Source organism: Lacerta agilis, chromosome 2 (assembly GCF_009819535.1).
Source record: "Lacerta agilis isolate rLacAgi1 chromosome 2, rLacAgi1.pri, whole genome shotgun sequence".
Classification (NCBI taxonomy): Eukaryota; Metazoa; Chordata; class Lepidosauria; order Squamata; family Lacertidae; genus Lacerta; species Lacerta agilis.
Genome location: NC_046313.1, coordinates 77,664,067 through 77,686,429, shown reverse-complemented (window position 1 = coordinate 77,686,429; position 22,363 = coordinate 77,664,067). Strand labels below are relative to the sequence as shown.

Genomic DNA, 22,363 nt, shown 5'->3' with positions numbered 1-22,363 from the left:
ACAGTTCATGTTTAAAGGACAGGACTTTCCTCTCTGCTCCTTCCCTGCATGTGCCTCCCCTGAAAATCTTCTCTGGTGTTTGGGGAACCAAACAAGCCAGATCATCCTCTGACCCTAACACTATGGCAGGTAGGTAGGACAACCCACCTGTCAACTCCTAGATGTCATTATTATGCCTGTCAAAGGCCCTTCCACAGTGTCTGACAAACAGCTGGTTGGTGAGCACTTGGGAACCACAGTGCAAAAACTGCTTTCTGCAGCAACAGACTTCACAACTGAGTTCAGCTGATCCAGCAGGATTCAGCCTACCACCCAACATCTGACAGGTGGTGAATTCTACCATGCTTCCTGCAGGGACCAGTTGTGTTATCAGGTTCCCCATAGGAAACCCGGTCACAGTTGAGCCAGGCATTTCTATCTGCCCCACACCTGACATCACATGAGGTAGGTGCTGATGGGGTAGTGAAAATGGCCTCACATACCAAATTGGGGCCCATGTCATGCAAAATTTGGCCCATGGGTCAAGGCTCCTCGCCTTTGATTTAGAGAATACACTTACAGTTAATCTATGAATGGAATAATGAGGTAGGCAGTTGCTATACATTATAAACTGATCAACGAAAGCCTCTATTTCAGAAGAAATAGGGTTTTTAATTACCTGCATTCCAATAACCGCATAGATGAAAAACAACATTGCTATCAAAAGAGCAACATATGGCAGAGCCTAAAATGAAAAACAAGATTATTATTATTTTTAAAAATAACTTATATATCCTTTGAAGATATTTTGCATGCATTTTACCAATACAATTTGATTGCAGTTTTCAAATCATTTATCCCTCTCTGCAGCCTCCCTGAAAATGTGTGGCCTATCTTGCAGTGGGTGGCTTGGGAACTGAAATCTGTGTGGATATTTAAAATGCTATGAACACAAAAAGCTCCCTTATACTAAATCACACCACATGTCTAGCACTATCTGATGTTTGTTGGTGACTCTCAATGGTCTCAGGTGAAGGTCTCTGCCAGTGCTGTTTCTGCAATGGCACAGATGCTGGGAATTGGACATGGAACCTTATCCACGAAGGGCACGTGCTCAATGAGTGCTCCATCTTAAAGGGCTGGCAAGCTGTCTTCAGATAGGCTTAAACTACGTATCTCATCTATTGGCAGACAAGTAGATTGATCTAATGAACCATAGAGACCAATGGTAAGAAGCCCCTGAAAATACATGATCTTTTGTACTACTTGATCCACAGTCAAATATTCTAGTATTACATTAATCTGTTTTTAACATCGCCTTATTAAATGGTTGTAATTCACCCTGGGATGTTATGATGATGATGACGACAACACTCCCTTGTACACTGAATTTCTTTTAAAAAATGACCAGCTATTTTAAAAACTACCATCAGCATTTTGAATTTCAAAGCATGAGAATACATGACCTAGTTTCTTGAGTAGAACAAATGGGAAAGTTTCGACCATTTCTAGTTCCTAAAAACGTTGCAAATCTCTAGCTCTGATGCTATTATGTGAAAAGTATTAGTGATTATATCAACTCTGTATCCTTTTGGGTACCACACCATAATCATATCGTGACTGACAGATTGCAATCATACTTCATGTTTCCACTTTTACAATTACCCAACATCAAGTGGAGTTAGAAAGCTGAAGTAGCAACATGTTATATCAGATTAAAGTTTCCTTGCACATCAAGAATTCTCAGTGAGCTAGTAAGAGCCAAATTTGGACACGGGCTTAATTTTTAAAAAAGAAAAATTAAATGTGGAGCCAGACGGAGAGATATAATTTTATGCATAAATAGCTAACGGTTACAATGATATATTATGCTAAAATGCCAACACTTACTTCAGAGTAAGCCCATTTGGACTCAGTGAAATTCACATTGGATTAAACAGACAAAAAAAATAGGCTTTATGGCTAATAAATGCTTCTGCAGCTATTATGATAAAAGTCAAAATGTTTCAAGTGCCTTTAAAAATGATTAAAATCTAATTGTTTCAGAAAGTTCTTATTTTCAACCTGCTTAAGAACAATTAAAAAACAACAACATGAAGGCAGACAATTGAAATGAAGAATTGGCACTGCTGGAATGAGAGCCGTAACAAGGAGACTTGTTAAGCCAGGTCACTAACCCCTGTACGCAAGGAGTAGAGAACCTGTGGCTCCTTCAGATGTTGCTGGACTAAAACTCCCACCATCCCTGACCGTTGGCCATGCTGGCTGGGACAACTGGGAGTTGGAGTCCAACAACAACAGCAGGGCGCAGGTTCCCTACTCTTGTTTAAGGCTCCGTTGGAATGCCACGCTAAACTGTTGTGAAAATGATTAAGTACTCTCAAGAAATGTGCATAGTTTAAGTGATACATAGATCACTATCATATTGTGCAATGGCTCTGGATATTTTCTCTATGTGTATGTGTTCTCAACAGAAAATATATATCTCCATCCAATTGTTGTCTTTTGATGTGCACCTATGTGGCTTCCTGTTGTTTCACATAACAAATTGACCATAACTATAGGGTCACTGCTATTCAGAATGATTGTATTTTGACCCCTAGAAGTTAAGGAGTTTAACCATGAAACTTACCTGAAAAGACTTAATAAATGTCCACAACAAAGTTCTTATCCCTTCACCCCTGCTGAGGAGCTTTACCAATCGCATCACTCGAAAAAGGCGGAAAAAGGTGATGGAGATTCTAGCACTCTCTTCATTGTTCTAAAAAGGGTATGACGGAAACATCAGACCAAGCAAAATGCAGAACATGCAACATTTCAGGAAAAGAAAAACAACAATAAATGCAGAGGTGAAAGAGGTAAGATTTGAAAATGTGTCTCTGGGGCCTTTTCCCCACTTTATAAACATGATATGACAGGGAAAATTACATGCTAGCACACAGGACCTGTAGAAATGCTTCACACAATGCATGCATTTCCAAGTTTTCCAGTTTGTTAATAGGGTCACGTTGGGTTTGTCTGTAGTAAAGTTTGATAGGTACATTGACAACAAAACCAAATCACTGCATACACCTTTCTAGTAGGACAATCATGAAAAAAATACAGAAAACCAGTGGAGAAAAGAGACATGGTAAAAAGAATAAACTCAAGTAGAGGTACAATTAATCACTGGGGTCAGTTTACTAATCTTACCCCAGACTCATCAGTTGTGACAGTGACAGTTTCAGTTGGCTTTGGCTTTAAAAAAAATTGAGAACATTATATATTAAAATCAAAGCAAAGACCTTTAAAAATAATGTAAGTTGACTATAAAGGAGAAAAAATGCCTGTAGCTTGAAAAAATTATGAGCATAATATATTAAAATAAAAGCAAAGACCTTTAAAAATAATTCAACTTAAACACATAGAGGAAGCAAGAACAGTTTGATAATTCGAGGCTGATTGGAAAGGGGAGGAAACACATGAAAAGCTCTGCTTTATCACTGCAGTTTACATTTCTGTGATAAATATTGCATGCCTGCTATAAATAAGAAAGTATTCATTATAGCTGAATTATAAGGCTTCCCTAAAACACTGATTTTCAACTGGTGGGATGCAACACATAATTGTGTCGCGATCTGATGTAAGGTTGGTAGCAGCAGAAACACAACAACTATCTTTCTGAAAAAGAGAAAGACAAAAAGGAAGGAAGGAGAAACACAGACAGAAGAGAACAAATATATGTAAATCTATTGAAGTTAATAAATAACTGGGAATGATTTGCTGAATGGGCAATTCCCATGGCTCTGAGATGAATACTTGGCAAATTATCTTTGAGAAACAGCAACTAACAGTTTTGAAGGCTGCATTTGGATATGTCAATATCCTAATGCAGACTCACATGCTCCCCAGTTCTTATCCACCGGGGGGGGGGGATTTTTCATTATAAATAACTATAGGATATCCAAATGAACCAACTTTAAGCACTTGTTATGAAGCTGGCTTCGTCCAACAAACCATCATAAAGATTAACCACAGTTTATGACTCAGACAGAATGCTAAGCTATGATTAATTAGAAATTGAAGCAACATTTAGTTTCTTCTTGCAAATGTGCTGGAGGAAAGTGGAGATGGCAAACACAAACCAAAGGCTGTGCACGCAATGCTAAACCATAGTTGCATTTTTAACCATATTGTTGTGATTGAATTGTTGAATTGTTGTGCCTACACTTGAGCCAGAGGCAGAATGAGAGAGTCATGAGTTGTCAGATTCCTTCTTGGAATCCGATGCAGGCAGATTTCTTGCCTTTTGGAGAAGCAGACGCCTGCCATGCCTTTGTTAGAAGAGGTATTTCACAGCATGAGATCGGAGACACTCAACTTCTATTTCAAGGCAGCTGGTATTCTCAAACATGGGGAACCACTAACAGTGCTTCTCAGGAAGATCACTGACTGAGCTGGGATTTAAGGTGTTCTGGACCCAAATTGTTCAGGGCTTTGTATATTAACAAACTGCGGGAGGCAGTGGAAGACAGGAGTGCCTGGCGTGCTCTGGTCCATGGGGTCATGAAGTGTCGGACACGACTAAACAACAACAACATATTAACATGAGAACCTTGAACTTGGCCTGGTAGCATATGAGTAGTCAGCACAAGTGTTTTAGCAGAGTTGTCACATACTGTGAGCTATCTAGCTCTATCAGCAATTTGGCCACTGCATCATGCAGCAGATGGCGCTTCCGGTCCAGACCCAAGAGAGACAACTAGGCCTTGTGCTCCTTGGAGGAATGGAAGGATAAAAATGTAATAAATAACTTCTCTCCTGGAGATGGAAAATCCACTTGTTGCAATGAACATGAGATCTCCACCCTAGCTAAACTATTTCTCATTGGTCATGTGGGGACATAATATGGTTCTGGATTGTTCAGAAAAGGAGTCAGTATTTGTAGCTGCACTATGATGTTTTTTAAGAAAGAAAGAAAGAAAGGAAGGAAGGAAGAAAGGAAGGAAGGAAGGAAGGAAGGAAGGAAGGAAGGAAGGAAGGAGACACCACAAACAAAATAGTAACAGGAACGGAAAGAAATTATTTGCATAAAGTAATCTGTATGCACTGCCAAGTGAATAGAACATTGTTAAGGAAAAAACTTAACTGTTGACAGCGCATCTTTAGAACGTATCTTTTTATGGTACAGTCTGATGCTGTGCACACAGTTAAATTCATAGAGAATAAGGCTACCAATGGCTACTAGTCTACCTCAAGGGTCAGAGGCAACATTCCTAGGAGCACCAGTCACTGGAGGACAACAGCAGAAGAAGAGGACTCTTGTGCTCACTGCCTGCTTGTGGGCTTTCCATAGGCTCTGGAATGCTTTCTCTACACAGCTGGAAACTATAAACCAAGCTGCTTATTCAGGCCTTTGGGCACTTGTGCCACTGTCTGAATATTGGGGGCATGCTGTTTCATTTTTTGGTGTGTTGTGCTAATTTCAATTGAGATTTCAGCATTTAGTTGAATTTTATCATTCCCCTTCCAGAGTTATCTGGGTATAGGACAGGATTAAAATAGACCAAAATAAAATAAATGGCCATCTGGTTGGCCACTGTGGGAAACAAGTTGCTAAGCATGCTTTTGGACAGGATGCCTTCCACTGTCTGATCCAGTCGTGCTCTTCATGTGCTCATATATGAGTGCTCACTATCACTTTACGCATCATTACTTATTGCTAATCTTAAGAGAACAGAAGAATGGGAGTTAAGATATTGTGGTCAGATAGGCAAATCAATACAGGCAAGACAGGACAGGACAGACAAGCACAGATCACATAATACAGAGAGTGGAGAGGTTAAGAGTCACAAGACAGAGATAGCTGAGATATTAAAAGGGGCACTCAGCACTGTCAGCCAACTAAAGGTAGAGACAGACTCTTCTAAAGGCTCCACATGATTATGAAGTTACAGTATGACCTACTTACATCAACCACAGACACTATTTCAGCAGACACACAGACCGCCAAAATATTGATTTATTATTCATTATTTCATTGAACACTGGCTGAAGCACAGGAGGAGCTGTCTCCTAACGTTTGTGCCTATGGAAGAAGAAGGCTACTAAATCTTATTTTAATACCTCAAATAAAGCATACTCGCTCTGCAACATGGATGTCCCATATGTTTAAGAACCTATTTTCATAAACTGCATTTTAGCAAGTGAGCTAAAAACTAGCAGTGTTTTGCTTATCTTTAAATGTTTTAATACATTTAAAATAACACACACACCTGAATATTACATATTAAACTTAAATATTAAACAGTGCAATCCTGTGCACATTTACTCAGAAGACAGGTTCACTATGTTTAGTAGTGTTTACTCCCAAGTAAGTATGGATAGGACTGCAGCCTAATTAATAGACAATAGTCCTTCTCAGGTGCCCATTTGAGCAAAAGGGATGATGGTGGCAGGAACTATGTGTATTCATTAGAAAGCGCTCTTCAATCTTGGGTTCTCAGGTGTTGTTGGACTACAACTGTTATCACCTGCCTGGGAATGATAGGAGTTGTAGTTCAACAACATTTGGCAACCCAAGGCTGAAGAACACTGCATTAAAATGCTTGAACAGGGACCCCGCATCACCTTCCTTCTTACCTCTCGCCACCTATTTTGCATCTGTAAATATTTTGTATATTTCATATACGTATCGTAACTCTCAATACTAATTTCCTCAGTTTGCCTACAGCAGTGGAGGCCACTATACTGGAATGTACTCAGTTTACTTTTTAATTTTGTATGCCTTCTTAAGAATGCTTGCCATCCAATCATTAAGGGCAAAACAAATATTTAAGAAACGTATCATCCTCAAACAAACAGTGGGACAGGTATTCAGGAGAATGACACAAAATCCTGTTTGTTTTCCTGCTTAAAGGAGGAACTTTTCTCTGTCCCTTCCTGTCATCACATATTTCCTTTGGCTTTAAACGAAGCAGTCTTAATCATCTGTTTGTAGCAGCTAACATGCAACTGCTGAGGACAGTGTTATGATGCCCTAGACATGGGATTGTTTGTTAAGAAAAATACCATGAGAGTGCTGCTGCTACTATCATGCTTAAGCATTCCCCATTCTAAACCCTGTGCCATACATATAATCTTCATATTTGGCTATTAGGGCTTTCTTCACAGATGATAGCAACCAACTACAGACTGAATACTAATGTAGCATTATACTGGATCATCCAGGGCTTGTAGAGCTGCATCATTCTCGTTCCTTAAGAACTTCATTCTTCTTCCCTAGGGTGAAACTGAGAACCGCCAATAGAAAACAGTGGAGAAATCCAAGACTGTATAGCAGTGCACACATATGTGCACACAGCCAAACAGCAACAAAGACAGGAGCTCAAGCCTTTGGCATTCAGTGGGAACCTGGAAGTTGTATTTCCAGAATGGAGTGTGAGTTGCCATAGACCAGGCATGTCCAAAGTCCGTTTCAGGGGCCTAATCCAGCCTGCCGGTCAATTTAATCCAGCTCCCGTGGGAGTATATGTCCTGGGATAAAATCCTAAAAATAGCTCAGCAACTTCAATCCTAAAAAAAAAAAGCTGAACAACCTTGGGGTAAAATTGTAAAAAAAGCTCCTCAACAACTTCAAACACATGTTCACTTCTTCAAATCTGGCCCTCTTTGAAAAAAGTTTGGGCACCTCTGCAGACATTCTTACCGGTATATCTATAGGTTTACTGGTAATTGTTATATTTATTCTTTAAGACCTGAAACCCCACGGGGTCATGTTAAACCACTGGTAAAAATGCCTTCTAACTAATATACTTCTGAGTACCTAGGAAATCACCTGCCTCTGTGGAAACTACTTCCATTTTGGGACACTCCAGTTTCACTTCTGAACTGATGGCATCCAACCACCTGAGTTTGCTATTAAGAGGGAATGATTGCAGTAGTTTATACTTCAACCATTATTGGGGCCAGCCCACCCATGAGATAAGGTGAGGTAACTGCCTCATGAGGCAAGACTGACAGGAGCAGCAGGTTCCAATGTAGATCTTTGTTCCCCCCTTGTTCCTGACATAGATCTTCACTCACCCCTCCCTGGTGGGGGGGGGCATTTTGTGGATCATCTCAGGTGCCAAATGTATTGGGCTAGCCCTGATCATTATACAGCTATGATCCAAATAACCCTATTAACTTGAAAGGATTTGCTTTCTAAGGGAAAAACCACATTTCCATAAAAAAATTGGATTCACAAATCTGAGCACTGAAAAAGACAATTTCTCCACAACTGAGTTTCTTGCTGGGGATTCAGGAAAAACGCCTTTTCTGGAGATGCCCTTAGCCATGCCAAGTCATGCTCACCTCCATCTTTATTCTAATTTCACACTATTTGTTTGCATCAGTCTGTCTCAAGAAACAATGGAGTGAGTCTCTGGGGGCGAAGTCAAACTACTGCATTAGCAGCAATGAAGTGACCTCCAAGCCTGGGCAGTGTGTATGGAGGTCCTGGGCTGCCCAGATGGCAAGACCTCTCTTGGCCTCGCTGATATGGTCCAAAGGAAAGGAAAGCAGTATGTTTGGCACCAGCTGGCTTTAGCAGTTGCTGGAAGGAGACATACAAGGTGCCTTCCAGCCACCATTTACCACAATAATAGTCCACTAAATCCTATATGGGTGGATATTTTATTTGTTTGTTTCAGATAACTGACACTCCTCCCTTCCACTTAAAACACAGCCCAATGTGACTTACAAAAGTGTTAAAAACAAGAAGCACAAAACACAAAAAATACAAAAGTAACAAAATGAATAAAACAATAAAAACCAAAATAAGGTTATGCTGCAGAGTTAAAGTCACTGAAAACATTACAAAGAGATTGTAAGATCTATGAACCAAGAAGAACACATACACCAGCTTCAGTTGTTTTTGGTATAGTATTCATATGTTAATTAATTCTAGATAAAAATTACACAAGCACTCCAAAAAGAGCCACACTTGTGATGAAACAGCACTTGTGTGAGGGAAGGTTTCAAATACAAAGACTTGCACTTCCTCATGCCTACTACTGCTTCTATTTAACAATCATTTAGTGCCAAAGTGAACCAGGTGCTTCTTAAGAAAAACGCCCTATATTTAACACTACTGGCTTGATGTTTTAGTGCACAACTGGAAGGGCAGGAAACGAACAAAGCCAGTTACTTTTCCCCTATGTCAAAGAAGCATGAACCTTGCTCTCCAGATTGCGCACAAATGACACTGGTCCTGTAGTCCTCTTTCCAACGCACTGTGGACAATTAGGGAGGGGAAAATAGAGGGCCACTGTAGTTAGCATTTAATTATATCTCACTACTCTGGGAATCAGAGACGCAATATTTTGCTTCTTGGCATGTACAGACTGTAGTGGTTGGAAGTGTACTGGATAAAGTCACTCCAAAACTACCAGCCACAGGTAAAAAGCCCTGTTAACTAAGTTTGTTCATGTTGCCTGTGGTTGTAACCCTGTGACCTCTGGGTGATGGGTGGCATATAAATCTAAATGCTCAATAATCTTCGGGAAACTTTCAGGTGATAACAATATGATTATGTTTCCTTAAGCAAATTCCATCCATTTACTTGATACCCTGTTTCATTGTAAGCATGTTTACTGCTAATGAAGTTCACTAGATAAGAGATATAAGAGAGCAGATAGTTGTCAGGACCTGTGAAAAAGCAAGGCAGCAATCACCTAGTCCTGACCAGTGAAGGAACTGAAAGGAGGTGACCCACAACTGCAGAAAACCTCAGATCAGCTGATACTTTCTGGACCTGGGAAAGACTTTTGGGACATGTTTGTTTGCTGTTCTGAGCAGCTTTAAGACTCTGCTCTTACTGGCTATGTACATCTTGCCCCAACCTCAACAACTACTACCGGTAAGTCTGACAACTACTAAGTCTGACAGTGCACCCCTTCAGTGCTTTCGGAAATGTTAGCAGTCCATCAAACAGGCAAAGTAAATGGCATTAAAAAAACAAACCACAACCTGCTCTTTCTTCTACACCACCATGACTGAAGCTTTTTAAAAAATCAAGCAGTGTAACACAAAGTGAACATGCTATTGAGGAACCCTGAAATAGCCATCCAAACTGTTTCTTACCCTTGACATGCTAAAATTGAGAACATTACAATCCTTACAGGGCCAAGGCGTCTGCATGTCCCAAAATGGCATTTCAGAAATCTTCCAACTGATTTGTTTCAAGTGAGGTGAAAATTTGGCGGTTACTTATAGTACATACGTATAGAAGTGTAGCACCACTATGGCCCACTAGGATATCCAAGGGAAAATGGTACGAAATAGGCCCTTCAATTGATAATTATATAGTTGGTCTCCAGAATGTAATGTTCACGAATAACTCACATGTCTGAGTGAGATAGAACCATTTAGATGACTAGAGTCGGTCAGGGGTTTTGTGTACAATGTGGCATTTCCTTTAGACAAAATGTGAGCAAATATACAAAGATATGTTATGGCCTTTAACAGACCTTTTGATCTGTAAACTCTTATACCGTATATATTCACTTGCCTTTAAAAATTTCTAAAGATAAAATGAACATGAAAACCAGTTAAAACAACACAACAGAAATGCATGAAATTCAGCAGTATCGCAATACAGCACAATATTTGAACTATAATTCTCACACCACACCTATTCCTGCATGCTTTGGCCCAGAATGGAGATGGGGCTAAACTGCTGGGTTTACATGTGGGGAACCCCTGATTGGTCTAGAAGTTCATTGTAGAGCAAGTAGCTCTCTCTTAGCATAACCTATCTGACTGGTTATTGTAAGGTTAAGGTACCTGTCCCTGAGTTCATTGAAACAAATGCAACAATAAACATTGAAGTGGAGTTTCAAGACATTTTCTAGGCTTTCGAGTGTATCCTTCAGCAATTTCTTGTCCCTCTCCTCCCCAAAGTTTCTCTGGAAGCTTGGTGAACTTCATTTCCTAATCCTAGAGTATTACAAATATTGTAAGATTGACACATATTTGCAATGCTACAATAGAGTAGAATACACCGGTAATAGTATTTATTTGGTAATAGTCCAAGTCGCTCACTTGTATAAATGTGTCAAAAAAGTTCTTGTACAAATGACTATTGATATAATTTTGATATAGCAAATGTTGCCATCCTGCAAGGGCCTAGAGCTACTTCCAGTTCCAAGAATGCACCACCATGGAGACATTGCTTTCACATAAAAAGCATGCAGTTAGGCAAATTTAAAGATTTAAAGATGACAGCTGGTACTCGAGACACTGAAAGGAAACTCAAATGGTACCTTATTTTACATGGGGTGTGTTTTGTGGTCTTGCATGCTCATGCATCATCCCTAGTTCCTTGCCCCACAGTAGAAAGTAAATTTGGTCCCACTAGAAAAGCACATCGATTTGTATCGTGGATTTCTCTGAATCCACTATCTGACCCTCTCTTTCAAAAGAGGGAGGCAAAACAAATTCAGAGAGATCTAGTTCAGATTAATATGGTGTTTAGTCAAGTTGTTCAATGCTTCTGGGGAGCCGGTGTGCTGAACTCAATTGTATGTCAAGATGTAGGTCGGAGAAACCAGGTTAGCTTCAAATCTCATTGGCTAACGTTGACCCAATCATCTTCTCTCACACTATCCAACATACAGGGTTGCTGAATGAGAATAAAACAGGAAAAAGCTAACCATTTACACCAATCTGAGTTCCTTGGAAGGATGATGGGATAAAAATGTAATAAATATTTTTACCCAGAGAGGATGGTGCATATGTGTGCATGAGCCCAATGATCTACATATCAAGTTTAGAAACTAATGCCTAACCAGCCTCCTCCTCATCTCTAAAACAAGGTAAGGAATAAGGAGAAGTTAAAAATTATTAGGCATGGATCTGGTCATTACTCTAGTAAGGAGTATTAATCTATTCCTGTCCCGATATATATATATGACAAGGTTTAAGACCCTCATTACATAGGATTTCGGTCATTAATGGATTACGAAAACATCAAAGAGAAGGCACAGCATTTTAAGGTTAGAGTAAAAATAGTGTATAATTTAATTGGGGGTAGTATTTGAAAATATTAAACTTTAATTTTAAAGTCTTCTTGGACTCTCCCAAGAACGGCATTTTTCTAGGATTATAAATAACCTGACATAATTATCTTTAAAAGAAGACACTAATGTTGAAAACTGGATTATTATAGATTGTATTAGTATACAGTGTGAAAGTATCTATTCGTTGCAAGTCAAATGTGTAAACTACAATATATGTTAAGCTGTCAGCTCTGTTTACAGTAGGCAGCTCAGTTCTTAAAGAAACTGGATATGTACGTTTCCGAGCACAATTCAAAGTGTTGGTGCTGACGTTTAAAGCCCTAAACGGCCTCGGTCTTGTATACCTGAAGGAGCGTCTCCACCCCCACCGTTCAGCCCGGACACTGAGATCCAGCGCCGAGGGCCTTCTGGCAGTTCCCTCACTGCGAGAAGCAAAGCTACAGGGAACCAGGCAGGGGGCCTTCTCAGTAGTGGCACCTGCCCTGTGGGATGCCTTTCCATCAGAGGTCATATTTAGAGGCCACAGAACAGTAGAATGTGCCAAGATCTGTGTATGTCTCAAGGGCAAGGAGGAGAATCTGTTCAAAGTTTCATTCAGATGAGAAACCCTCATGTGTGAGATATACGCATGAAAATAAAATGTGTTGATATCTGTGTAACTTGCTTTCTTATGAACACTGTACTCCAGGAAAACAGAGGACAGAATTTCTAGGAAACAATAACACATGGCATCTGCTAGGTATTAAGATGCAAGAATCAATTTTGAAAGTCTCATGTCCTCTTCCATGAGTTGGAAGGATAGCCACCTGAACTCTAAGCCTCTTGTACTTGTGGAAGTTCCCTATGTGTTTTAGAATCCTGGAAAATTAGAGTTCTAAAATGTGTGGGAAGGCTCCAACGATCAAGGAAGCTTCCCAATTCAGACCTTTAATTCACAGAGAACAACAAGAACATTTGAGTTCACTTAAGCCTGAAGAGGGTTTAAGACTTCAAAACATCTCCAGAACCCTGAACTCAGAGATGACGGAAGAGAATAGTTATTTATCTGTGCATGTAAATGTCTAAGAAGGGAAAAAACCCTAATTTGGAAACTGCTTGAATCCTGTTGGACTTGAATAAAATCTTTCATGGAGCTCTATAACCCTTAGGAAATGGAAACTATCTAACTTCTAATGGAAATATGGAGACTGTTTCCTTTGGGAGAAGAGGAATAAGGTATTTGGAAGCAGAGCAGCAAGCAGCAGCTCTATGGGCTTAGCAACAACTCCAAAAAAAAAATAGCTTAGGGATACACTACAATTGCATCGCAGACATGGTCAATAAAGTGAATTTTCCAAAAGCAATGGAGGTTTCCCAGTTGCTTACACTAATCAGGTCTAGGCAACCTATGAGTCATCAAATCAAGTTCAGCCCATCAGACATTTATTCTTAATCCCAGGCAGGCAACAAAGCAGGAAGTTCACTCAGCCCCAATCCAGCTACTATTTATAGTTGGTCAATTATGAGACACGAGAGAAGCAACAGGTTGTACAGGTCTGAATTTCCTTTAGAAACCTTTGTAATAGGATGGCCTTGAAGTCATTCTGTCTTAGTTTTTGTGCATCCATCAGCAGCCATTACTGCATTAATGATAGAACCACTGCTTCACACAGTACTAAAACAATTCACTCCTCAGAAACAAAACAAAAAAAGGGTGTTGGGATTCATGGGTCATTGATTCTATTTCTACTTTTCTATTCTATTCTGACGGACAGCAATTACTTTGTAGTGGGGTGAATGGTGGTTACTTACATTAACTTCTGTTATAGCAATATCAACGACGCTACCAACAACAATTAAGGCATCAAAAGTGTTCCATGCATCAGTGAAATAGTGCTGTTAGGACAAGCATTCAGTAGCACGAGAAAACAGAAACAGAAAAGAAAGAGAAGAAAAAGGACAGTGTTATAACACAGAAACACAATCTGAGCTTCCGCAATGCACCAGTACTGCATTTTTCACCTCAAGTCTGAGAAAATGGGAAGCCAACAGCAGCTAGTTGTTTTCTTAAATTGCCATAGCTGAACTACGAATGGCTTGCATTCAGTTTAGGAATATATCCAAATTCTGTGACTTGTCCAGATAATAGAAATAAGTAGGAAAACAGAAAAGAGAGAAGTGGGACTGAAGGGGTTTGGCTGGGGTATACTCACATCGGCTTCACTGAGAACGATGTCTACTATGCTGCCAATAACGACGAGGGAGTCAAACGTGTTCCAGGCATCACTAAAATAGCCCTGAACAGAGCAGGCAGGGTGCAAACGTTTGTGATTACACATGAAATGTTCAAAATATTTGCATACTTCTGTTTAGTTTTTTCATAAACAGAAATTACTTCAAACAAAAATCCATGGTGTCATGAGAAAAAAACCAAACAATATTGCCTACTGAAGGAAAGGCTGATATGTGACATGATTTGATCCCCACATGCTGACAGGAATCTGAAGCAAAGGTGTGAGCAGTGTAAGCAGGTTTGTATAAGACAAGGTGGAGAACTGGATCCTGTTGGTGGGTCTGATTAAGCCCACAGGCCAGATGTTCCATACCTCAGAGGAGTCCACTTTCAAATCCTTTTCTGAAAGGTAAAAGGCTGGAAACTATGCTACAACTTAGGGTGGCTATTCTGTTCTCCTAAACTACTGGGGCTGGAGATGGGTAGATTAATCTATTCCCACTCTGTGACAATTTCACATGGGCTTATTCATAAGTCCATTCTATCCGCCTTCTGCATTATTCTGTGATTATTTTTTTAATGAAATATTTACCGGTAAATGCATTTACACTTCTAAATGTATTTTAGGCCAAAATACACATTTTTTTAGGGGGGGAAATGGTGCATTTTTTTTAACCAAGCAGTGGATTACAAAATTTGTATAAGTGCACAATCCCAGGGGCTCATTAGATTTTGATCCACACATTAGGTCCAGAGTGTGCATATCATATCAAGTTTGCACTGGAACTCACAGAAATCAAATTCTGTCGGTTGCAAATTGCCTCCCCCAGGTTTCTTGTACAGGATGTCCTTCAATACTCTGATACATCACCACTATTATTTATGAAAAAAATTATTGCCTGTAGGCATGAGCTGTGAAAAAGCTAAAATTACAGCACTCAGAAGATTCAGGGGAGAAGGGATATAAATGTGTGCTTCTAGGAGTTGAGAAAGCTAACATCGTGCTGAAAATTAAAAGATCAGCAGAGCAGCATTGAAACATATGTGTGGGATAAAGTAGGGTAGCCAACTCAAAATTGCACCACTCATATGCAGACCCTTTTGATAGCTGTATGATTAAGATTCCTCAAGAAGCGCTTGAAAATGAACCAAGTCAATTTGAAATGGAAAAAGATGGTGCCCAGAACAGAAACACTGCGACATAATGGTGAAAGGCAAGACAGACAACATAAAGCTAGTGGGCAGCATTTAAGCCCCTTGCTAGTTTTAAGCTACCGGTACTTGTGTGTGCTTATTGAGAAATAACAGTCCTGCTCTGTACTATTAGTGTATCTTTTAATCTCAAATTTGGGAAGGAAAATAAAAACAAGCAAACCAGCATAACTGGCACTTCCAGACTTTATTACATGGGTTATTCCAAACCACCAGATATTTCTGAATACTCATATGTTCAATGAAATCTCTAAAGAGTATGGAGTTTTATTATCAGGTTCTTTCCAATAACACCTTATCCCATGAATAGAGGGCCTATGAAATACAGTCTTCATTTTTCTTTGTAATTTCACATTCTGTTCTTACAATATTAGCATAAAAAAGAATTTCAAGCAATATAAAGCATTGTGAACCATGTTTCTGTTAGAATCATAGCTTTGCAACTTTGGTTTGGGTCCTATCACGTATGTGACAGCTTTTAAGTACAGTCATACCTCGTGTTACGGCCGCTGCAGGTTGCGTTTGGCGCAGGTTACGAACACGGCAAACCCGGAAGTACCAGAACTGGTTACTTCCGGGTTCAGCGGTTCGCGCATGCGCAGATGCGTGAAATGACATCATGTGCAGAAGCACCAAATCGCATCGCGCACATGCGCAGACACAGCACTTCAGATTACACGCTGCTCATGATGCGAATGGGGCTCCGGAACAGATCCCATCCGCATCCAGAGGTACCACTGTACAGTATTTGAAGATTAATCATGGACAGGAATCAGACACCTGATGGGCTGAAACCCTTCCCCTCAAGCAGAGCTACTGAGCAGGATAGAATTAGAAGACCCTATCATTGTGGTGTGAGAGTCTTCTGCAAACTTTCTACTTGGAAGGAATGAGTCCAATGGAGATACTATGGGACCTGCTAGAATATTGGAACAACATGTCACATATCAATCTCTTAAGGCAAACCTTTCCTGTCAGCGTGTACAAATATTGTTCCCAGCAATGTGCAAAGCCAAAGCAAGCAAACAAAAATAAATAACACTAAGTAAAAGAAACAAAGATGACTCTGGAAAAGGGAGAATGCAATATATGGACAAGTCACAGCAAGTATATTTGTATCACACATCTCACAGCTTTCATCACTGCAAAAACCCAATGTACATCTACTTACTAGGTATCTTTTCTTTTTTGGCACACAAATCTGATTCAAAATGGCAAAAGGAAACAATTCCATATCTAATTAGGCAACAGTTGTCTTTCATGAAATTATACATCTAACATTAGTTTCAGTTGGCATTAAAACACCTTTGTTTGCAAATTTCACATCACCAAATCGGAATGGCCAAGCACTACGCATGGTATGGACGTTCTGTAATTGGATCGCTTGATCAGGACCAGTCCAAGAGGTGAAGGACAAGATGGCACCCTCCCTCCCATTTCACATACGAAAGCCAACCAAGCTGACAGTTTAATCTTACTTCAAAGCTGTCAGCAGCAGAACATCCTCCACTGAACCTGAGGAAAGCAGGCTAGCTTAAGGAAAGCAGAACAGGTTTCATGGCTCTGCCCTTCAACAGGTCCTCACCCATCTTTGCCCTTTGCCTTTGATGCCTGAAGTGACCGTCTCTTCTAACAGGACTAGCCTTTGCTCCTGATGCTGTTTAATTTCTCCAAAACCAGGCATGGGCCCTTCAATTTAGTTTGGGCTACAGTGAGGAGCACTGAGCCTCTGCCTTTGCATTACTGCCTTCACCTAAACTACCCCTTCCAAAGCTGGTATCAGCTGCAGAGGGGAAAACTTAACAGACTTAAGAGCTTAATCCACACAGTTCTCTTTCACAGCTAAGACCACCATGGAGGAAAAGGGGACACTGCCTAGTAGTCAATGTGGGGAGGAAGCCCATCCTAATCCAAATTACCCCTTCCCCCAGATGCTTTTAATAAAATAAGAGGGTGTTCCAACAATGAAACTTCCACGAACATGTACTGATGCAGCACATTATTGCTCTCCAAAAAAAGAGGAAGATGCTTTTTATTTATTTTTTTGCCTTCAAAGAAAAACAGCATTTTAAGTCAGGGTGGGGAGGCCGAGGCTCTAAGGCCAGATGCAGCCTGTGCCTCCCATCCTTCCACCTGCCATGTGGGGTTATTTTCAGGAGCTTCACAGCTGGGGAAGGAAGGCTTAGCCTTCCCCATGCACTGTGACTCTCTATGGAATATGCCCTACACACTGCAAGTAGACTATAAGAACTAACAGAAGGTATTTTCAAGTCTAAATGTGTACGGGTGGGAGGTGGGAGTGAGAGGCTGGAAGTGTGCATGACGAAACAGGTGTGTGTGTGTGTGTGTGTGTGTGCGTGTAAGTGAGTCAGTGAGAGGATGGATGGGTGTGTGTTGTGTGCAACTGTGGTTTGTGTATGTGGGCTGGCCACACCCGCTTTGGTCTTGGCCACAAACAGTTCTGTAATGTGGCCCTCCGGCTGCCAAAGCTTGCTGCAAGGCCACAGGCACAAGAAAATGGTTGAGATTAGATCATACATAATATATATTAACTAATTCAAAATTAGTTAATTCATATATATATATATATATATATATATATATATATATATATATATAAAATTTTGAATTTTAAAAAAAGTTTTGGTTTCAAATTCAGGTTTATATGAAGTGCTCACCATTGTTCAAACCTGCTGGCGTCTTTGAAAATGTTTACAAACAGCCATCAAAATAACAAATTAGTGAAGCCCATTTGTAAATACTTGTGTGTTCAAGCAGCTCTAATTCTGACCATTTAATGTGACAGTGGTTTGTGATACTATGCTACTAAAGTGGTCAGGTGTGCTATCTGATCCATAGTATTTATTTACCCTTAGTATTTTCTCCAAAAGTTCATGATTAATTGTTGTGTTGTGTGTGTACAATTTAAGGTGGTGGGAGAATACTTATCAGCTCTAGAAGGGAATGATTTGGAAAGAGGGGATTTAACAACAATATACTCCTGACCGCATCTATTACTCAGCAAACATTTAAAAAACATTTCTACGTCTCATTTCCTGCAGTTGCATGCAGAGCATTATCAGATGGAATAGTTCTGTGAAGATTCCTCTGATACGTTACCACGAAATCTTGTTTGCTTTTTGTCTCTTTAATCAGAAAAAAAGATGTGGCTTTAAGAGAACTGATCCAAAGGCATAACTAATCCTAACTAAGCAATGCAAATTCTCTTACCTTGGGCTTAAATGCAATGAGTTTCAGAAACATTTCAACAGTAAACACTGCAGTAAAAACCATATTTAGAATATCCATTGCATCATTAAAAGGTTTAGACTGCCCATAGTGCTGCAAATGAAACAGATGAGAAGGTTATTCAGAATATTTGTAGGCAGTAAATAAAACAACAACAAAAAACTTAGTTCTTTTCATAATCTTGAACCAATGAATGTTCTTGTGCATTTAACACCTGCACAAGGCTTCATCCTTAAATTATGCAAGCAATTAGAATTCTGAATTATAATTAAGTCTACTGCAAAGTGGCTTAACATTAGTTTACATTACAGTTTCCACGTGTATTCTGTGCCTGTGAGTAATTGGCAGTTTGTTCAATTCCTACCTGCATAGCCAAGCATAGTGTGTTCAGCATGATGAGGACAAACATGATGTATTCAAAGACAGTAGAGTTCACCATATACCAGAACTTGTATTGGTATGGGTTTTTTGGAATGTATCTACGCAAAGGTCGAGCTTTCAAAGCATACTCCACACACTGACGCTATGAAAGGCAGAAATTTCAAACACAGCAGTCAGAGTCACAATTTAACTGGAAATAACATCAAAACAAGCTTCACACCAGAGAGGTAACCTAAGACACCTCCATTATATGCAGGCTACCTCACATGTGGAGAGGTTTCCTATTTCTGAAACAATTTATTTATGAAAGAAAGACATGAATGTGTAGTATGGCCATGGTTAACTTTTCAGTTGCCTAAGTCTGCATGCTGCACTCTACCACTATCCAATGATTGTTCATGAGGAAATTTACTCATGAATAGAAATAAATAAAATGGAAGAGCATCCTCTACTGAGACAACAGATACTAGACGTCAGTTTACATGTTAATAACATTTTAAAAGTGTATTCTTTATTACCTGATTTTTGTCCAGTTCACAGTTCTTGTATTCTTGTTCTCCCTGTTCTTGAAATGTAACGATGACAAAACCAACAAATATGTTCATCATGAAGAAAGCAATAATGATGATGTAGATGATAAAGAAAATAGAGATCTCCACTCTGTAATTGTAGACTGGACCTATGTTCTCTCCATTTGAGTCTATAGCTTTATACAGAAGCCTGTGTATTTTTTATAAGAAAAAAAATAGAAAGTAGGTGATTTAAAGTAAAGAAGACTGAAAGCGTCGATTCTACTTGCAACTGGCAGGTGGGAACTATGAAACAAGACTACAGTATTGTATTTACACGTTTTGCAAAAGTTTCACCTAATTTAAAGTAAAAATGCAGAGGTTTCAGTTATTTATTTTTACTTTATTTAAAGACTAAATTATCTGTTTGGAAAATCATCAGGAAATTTCACTGATCTTCCTAAGTGGAAAAAAAACCTCCAGGATAAATAATAAAAAAGTTATTAAGACATGTCCTCACTTCCCATTAACTTCAGTGAGAGTCAAGGATCCTAGTCCTTTCAAAAGTATCATGCCGAAAGGAAGAAGGTGATGTCCAGCATAAGCAGCTGCTCACTATTTACAAATAGCAGCAAAGGCCTTCATAAATGGTATACTTACGCAGGCCATCCTTCAAAAGTAGAAACCGTAAAAAGAGCCATCATAGCAGTAAGCACGTTGTCAAAGTTGAAATCACTGTTCTGCCATACTCTCTCTCTCACCATTGGGCTCTCCACATCTCCGTCTTTATAAACAATAAATATTCCCCTACAGGAGGAAAAAGCAGATAGCTACTGTGGAAATGCAATGCTTTTTTTTAAAAAAACCCAACAATTCGGACAGATTAAGAGGAAAACGTTCGTACCGACATTCCACAGGGTTTTGTTTTGCTTCATCTGTGCACCGATAGAATTTTCCCTATGGATAAAACAGAACATGGAAGTAGAATCCATGGCACAGAACCATTAACTATTCTTATCTTTGTTTTACATGCATCTCTACTGGAGTTCAATAAGGCTTGCAAAGAATAATTTACTAGTGCAGTTCTCTGGGTAGGACTCTGGAATTGCTAGGTTTGAGGGGGGCAGGGTTGGAATTCTCTTCTTACCTTAAAAAGCTGGACTCCAATACATGCAAACATGAACTGGAGCAGAGTTGTAACAATCATGATATTACCAATAGTTCGGATAGCGACAAAGACACACTGAACAACATGCTGTGGGGAAGTCAAGAAAAAGAAGGGTCAGTGCAATTATCGTTGGGTGTTTTCATCATCATGCTCAATGAACTTGCATTTCATTAATTATTTTTTTGCAATGCATGTCATAGAATCATAGCATTATGGAGTTGGAAGGGGCCACAAGGTTCATCTAGTCCAGCCCCCTGCAATGCAGGAATAGTTTGTCCAACATAGGGCCCAAACACATGACCCTGAGATTAAGCGTCTCATGCTTTACTGATGGAGCTCAGAACTAAGTGCCACTTGCTCCTAGATAAATGTGTATAGGATTGTAGCCTAGCAAATTAAGAGATCTCATTGGCATTCCAAATGATGCTCTTTCAATTTCATCCTCAGAATTTGTAAGCAATAAGGAGCAGCATCTTAAAGGGTGATCACACTGCTCTTTGTAGTGTTGCTATCACTACTAGGCAATCTGAAACAGCTTCACTAGAAGCTAGCAGAGTGATCCTATAAAAGCCAACACAAAAGCAAGCCCTATAGAGTTTAGTGGGACTGACTTCCATGAAAATGTATAGGTTTACAGACACAAACCTTTGCAACTAGAGCAGATGGAAAAGGTTTTCTGTTCCCTAAGCTGTCTCAGTGTAAATATTTCTGTTGCTCTGCAATAGCTGGGGCAAGGAAGAAGGTGGGCAAGGAATTTGATAGGACCAGATCCAGGGGAAATGTGGAATAACAAGCAGCATACCATGGCTACAAAGGAGACCCCATGAGGGTTTGGGGGAAGGCACACTATTTTACGACAAAGGAGAGGGTCTTTTCAGTAATGGTACCCAGTTTATGGGAAAGCTTCCCTAGCCTGCCTGGCACTTACTGGCAATCAGTACACATTTTGGTGTTTGTAAATGTTTCAAATAAATAAAATGTTGCTGAAAAGCAGTTTTATTCTAGGAAGCATAAACACTGGCTCCAAAGCCGCCATGACTCATTAATGTTTCTAATATTAATTAATGTTTCTAATGGTAAATGCCAACTAATGTTTCTAATATTATTTGTCTGTAATTCAGAAAAGAAAATTCGGATAACAACCTTAAGTCCTTTTGCTCTGTTTATAGCCCTTAAGGGTCTTAAGACTCTTAAAACTCTCAGAATCTTCACAACTGAAATGGCGCTTGATCTAGATGAAAAGTAAAAACAAATAAAAGCATTAACTTGCCATCCCTTAATTTCATTGATCAGCTCTGACAAAATTAGGTCATACTCATGCACAACAGCTCATCGCTTTTGAAATAATTTTATTTACTTATACGAGTAAGTATTAGTGTATGAGTTATTTCTATTCTTCCTTTTCCTCCTCTTCTCCTTTGTAAATAAATAAACCAACAGGGTTCTCAATGGGGCTCTTACAAAGTGCTTGTGAGTAATCTGCCTATCCTAGAAAGGGCTGAGTATGCTCCACATTTATAAAACGATGGTTCCAAGGTAAGTAGCTGCAGAAACAGTTATAGACCAGGCTCCAGTCAGGTTTCTCTCCAGCACAGGGATTGTGAACCATCAT

At 39.6% G+C, this 22,363-nt stretch overlaps 1 protein-coding gene across 26 annotated transcripts in view; it reads right to left on the bottom strand.

Moving 5' to 3' along the window:
- Window positions 1–22,363, bottom strand: part of CACNA1D (calcium voltage-gated channel subunit alpha1 D) — a 184,382-nt gene that overhangs the window by 38,818 nt on the left and 123,201 nt on the right. For 5 of the 26 annotated variants that reach the window (XM_033140913.1, XM_033140912.1, XM_033140895.1 and 2 more), the window contains 13 exons: window positions 21,895–21,982; window positions 20,731–20,838; window positions 20,488–20,540; window positions 20,244–20,390; window positions 19,593–19,794; window positions 19,058–19,216; window positions 18,676–18,786; window positions 16,616–16,645; window positions 14,213–14,296; window positions 13,812–13,895; window positions 3,172–3,216; window positions 2,612–2,740; window positions 659–724 (listed from right to left, as the gene is read on the bottom strand). In XM_033140913.1, the coding sequence (XP_032996804.1) occupies window positions 659–724; window positions 2,612–2,740; window positions 3,172–3,216; window positions 13,812–13,895; window positions 14,213–14,296; window positions 16,616–16,645; window positions 18,676–18,786; window positions 19,058–19,216; window positions 19,593–19,794; window positions 20,244–20,390; window positions 20,488–20,540; window positions 20,731–20,838; window positions 21,895–21,982 (1,306 nt within the window). The remainder of the gene's footprint in view (window positions 1–658; window positions 725–2,611; window positions 2,741–3,171; window positions 3,217–13,811; window positions 13,896–14,212; window positions 14,297–16,615; window positions 16,646–18,675; window positions 18,787–19,057; window positions 19,217–19,592; window positions 19,795–20,243; window positions 20,391–20,487; window positions 20,541–20,730; window positions 20,839–21,894; window positions 21,983–22,363) is intronic. The other 21 variants (XM_033140920.1, XM_033140902.1, XM_033140919.1 and 18 more) reach the window with 9 other exon arrangements.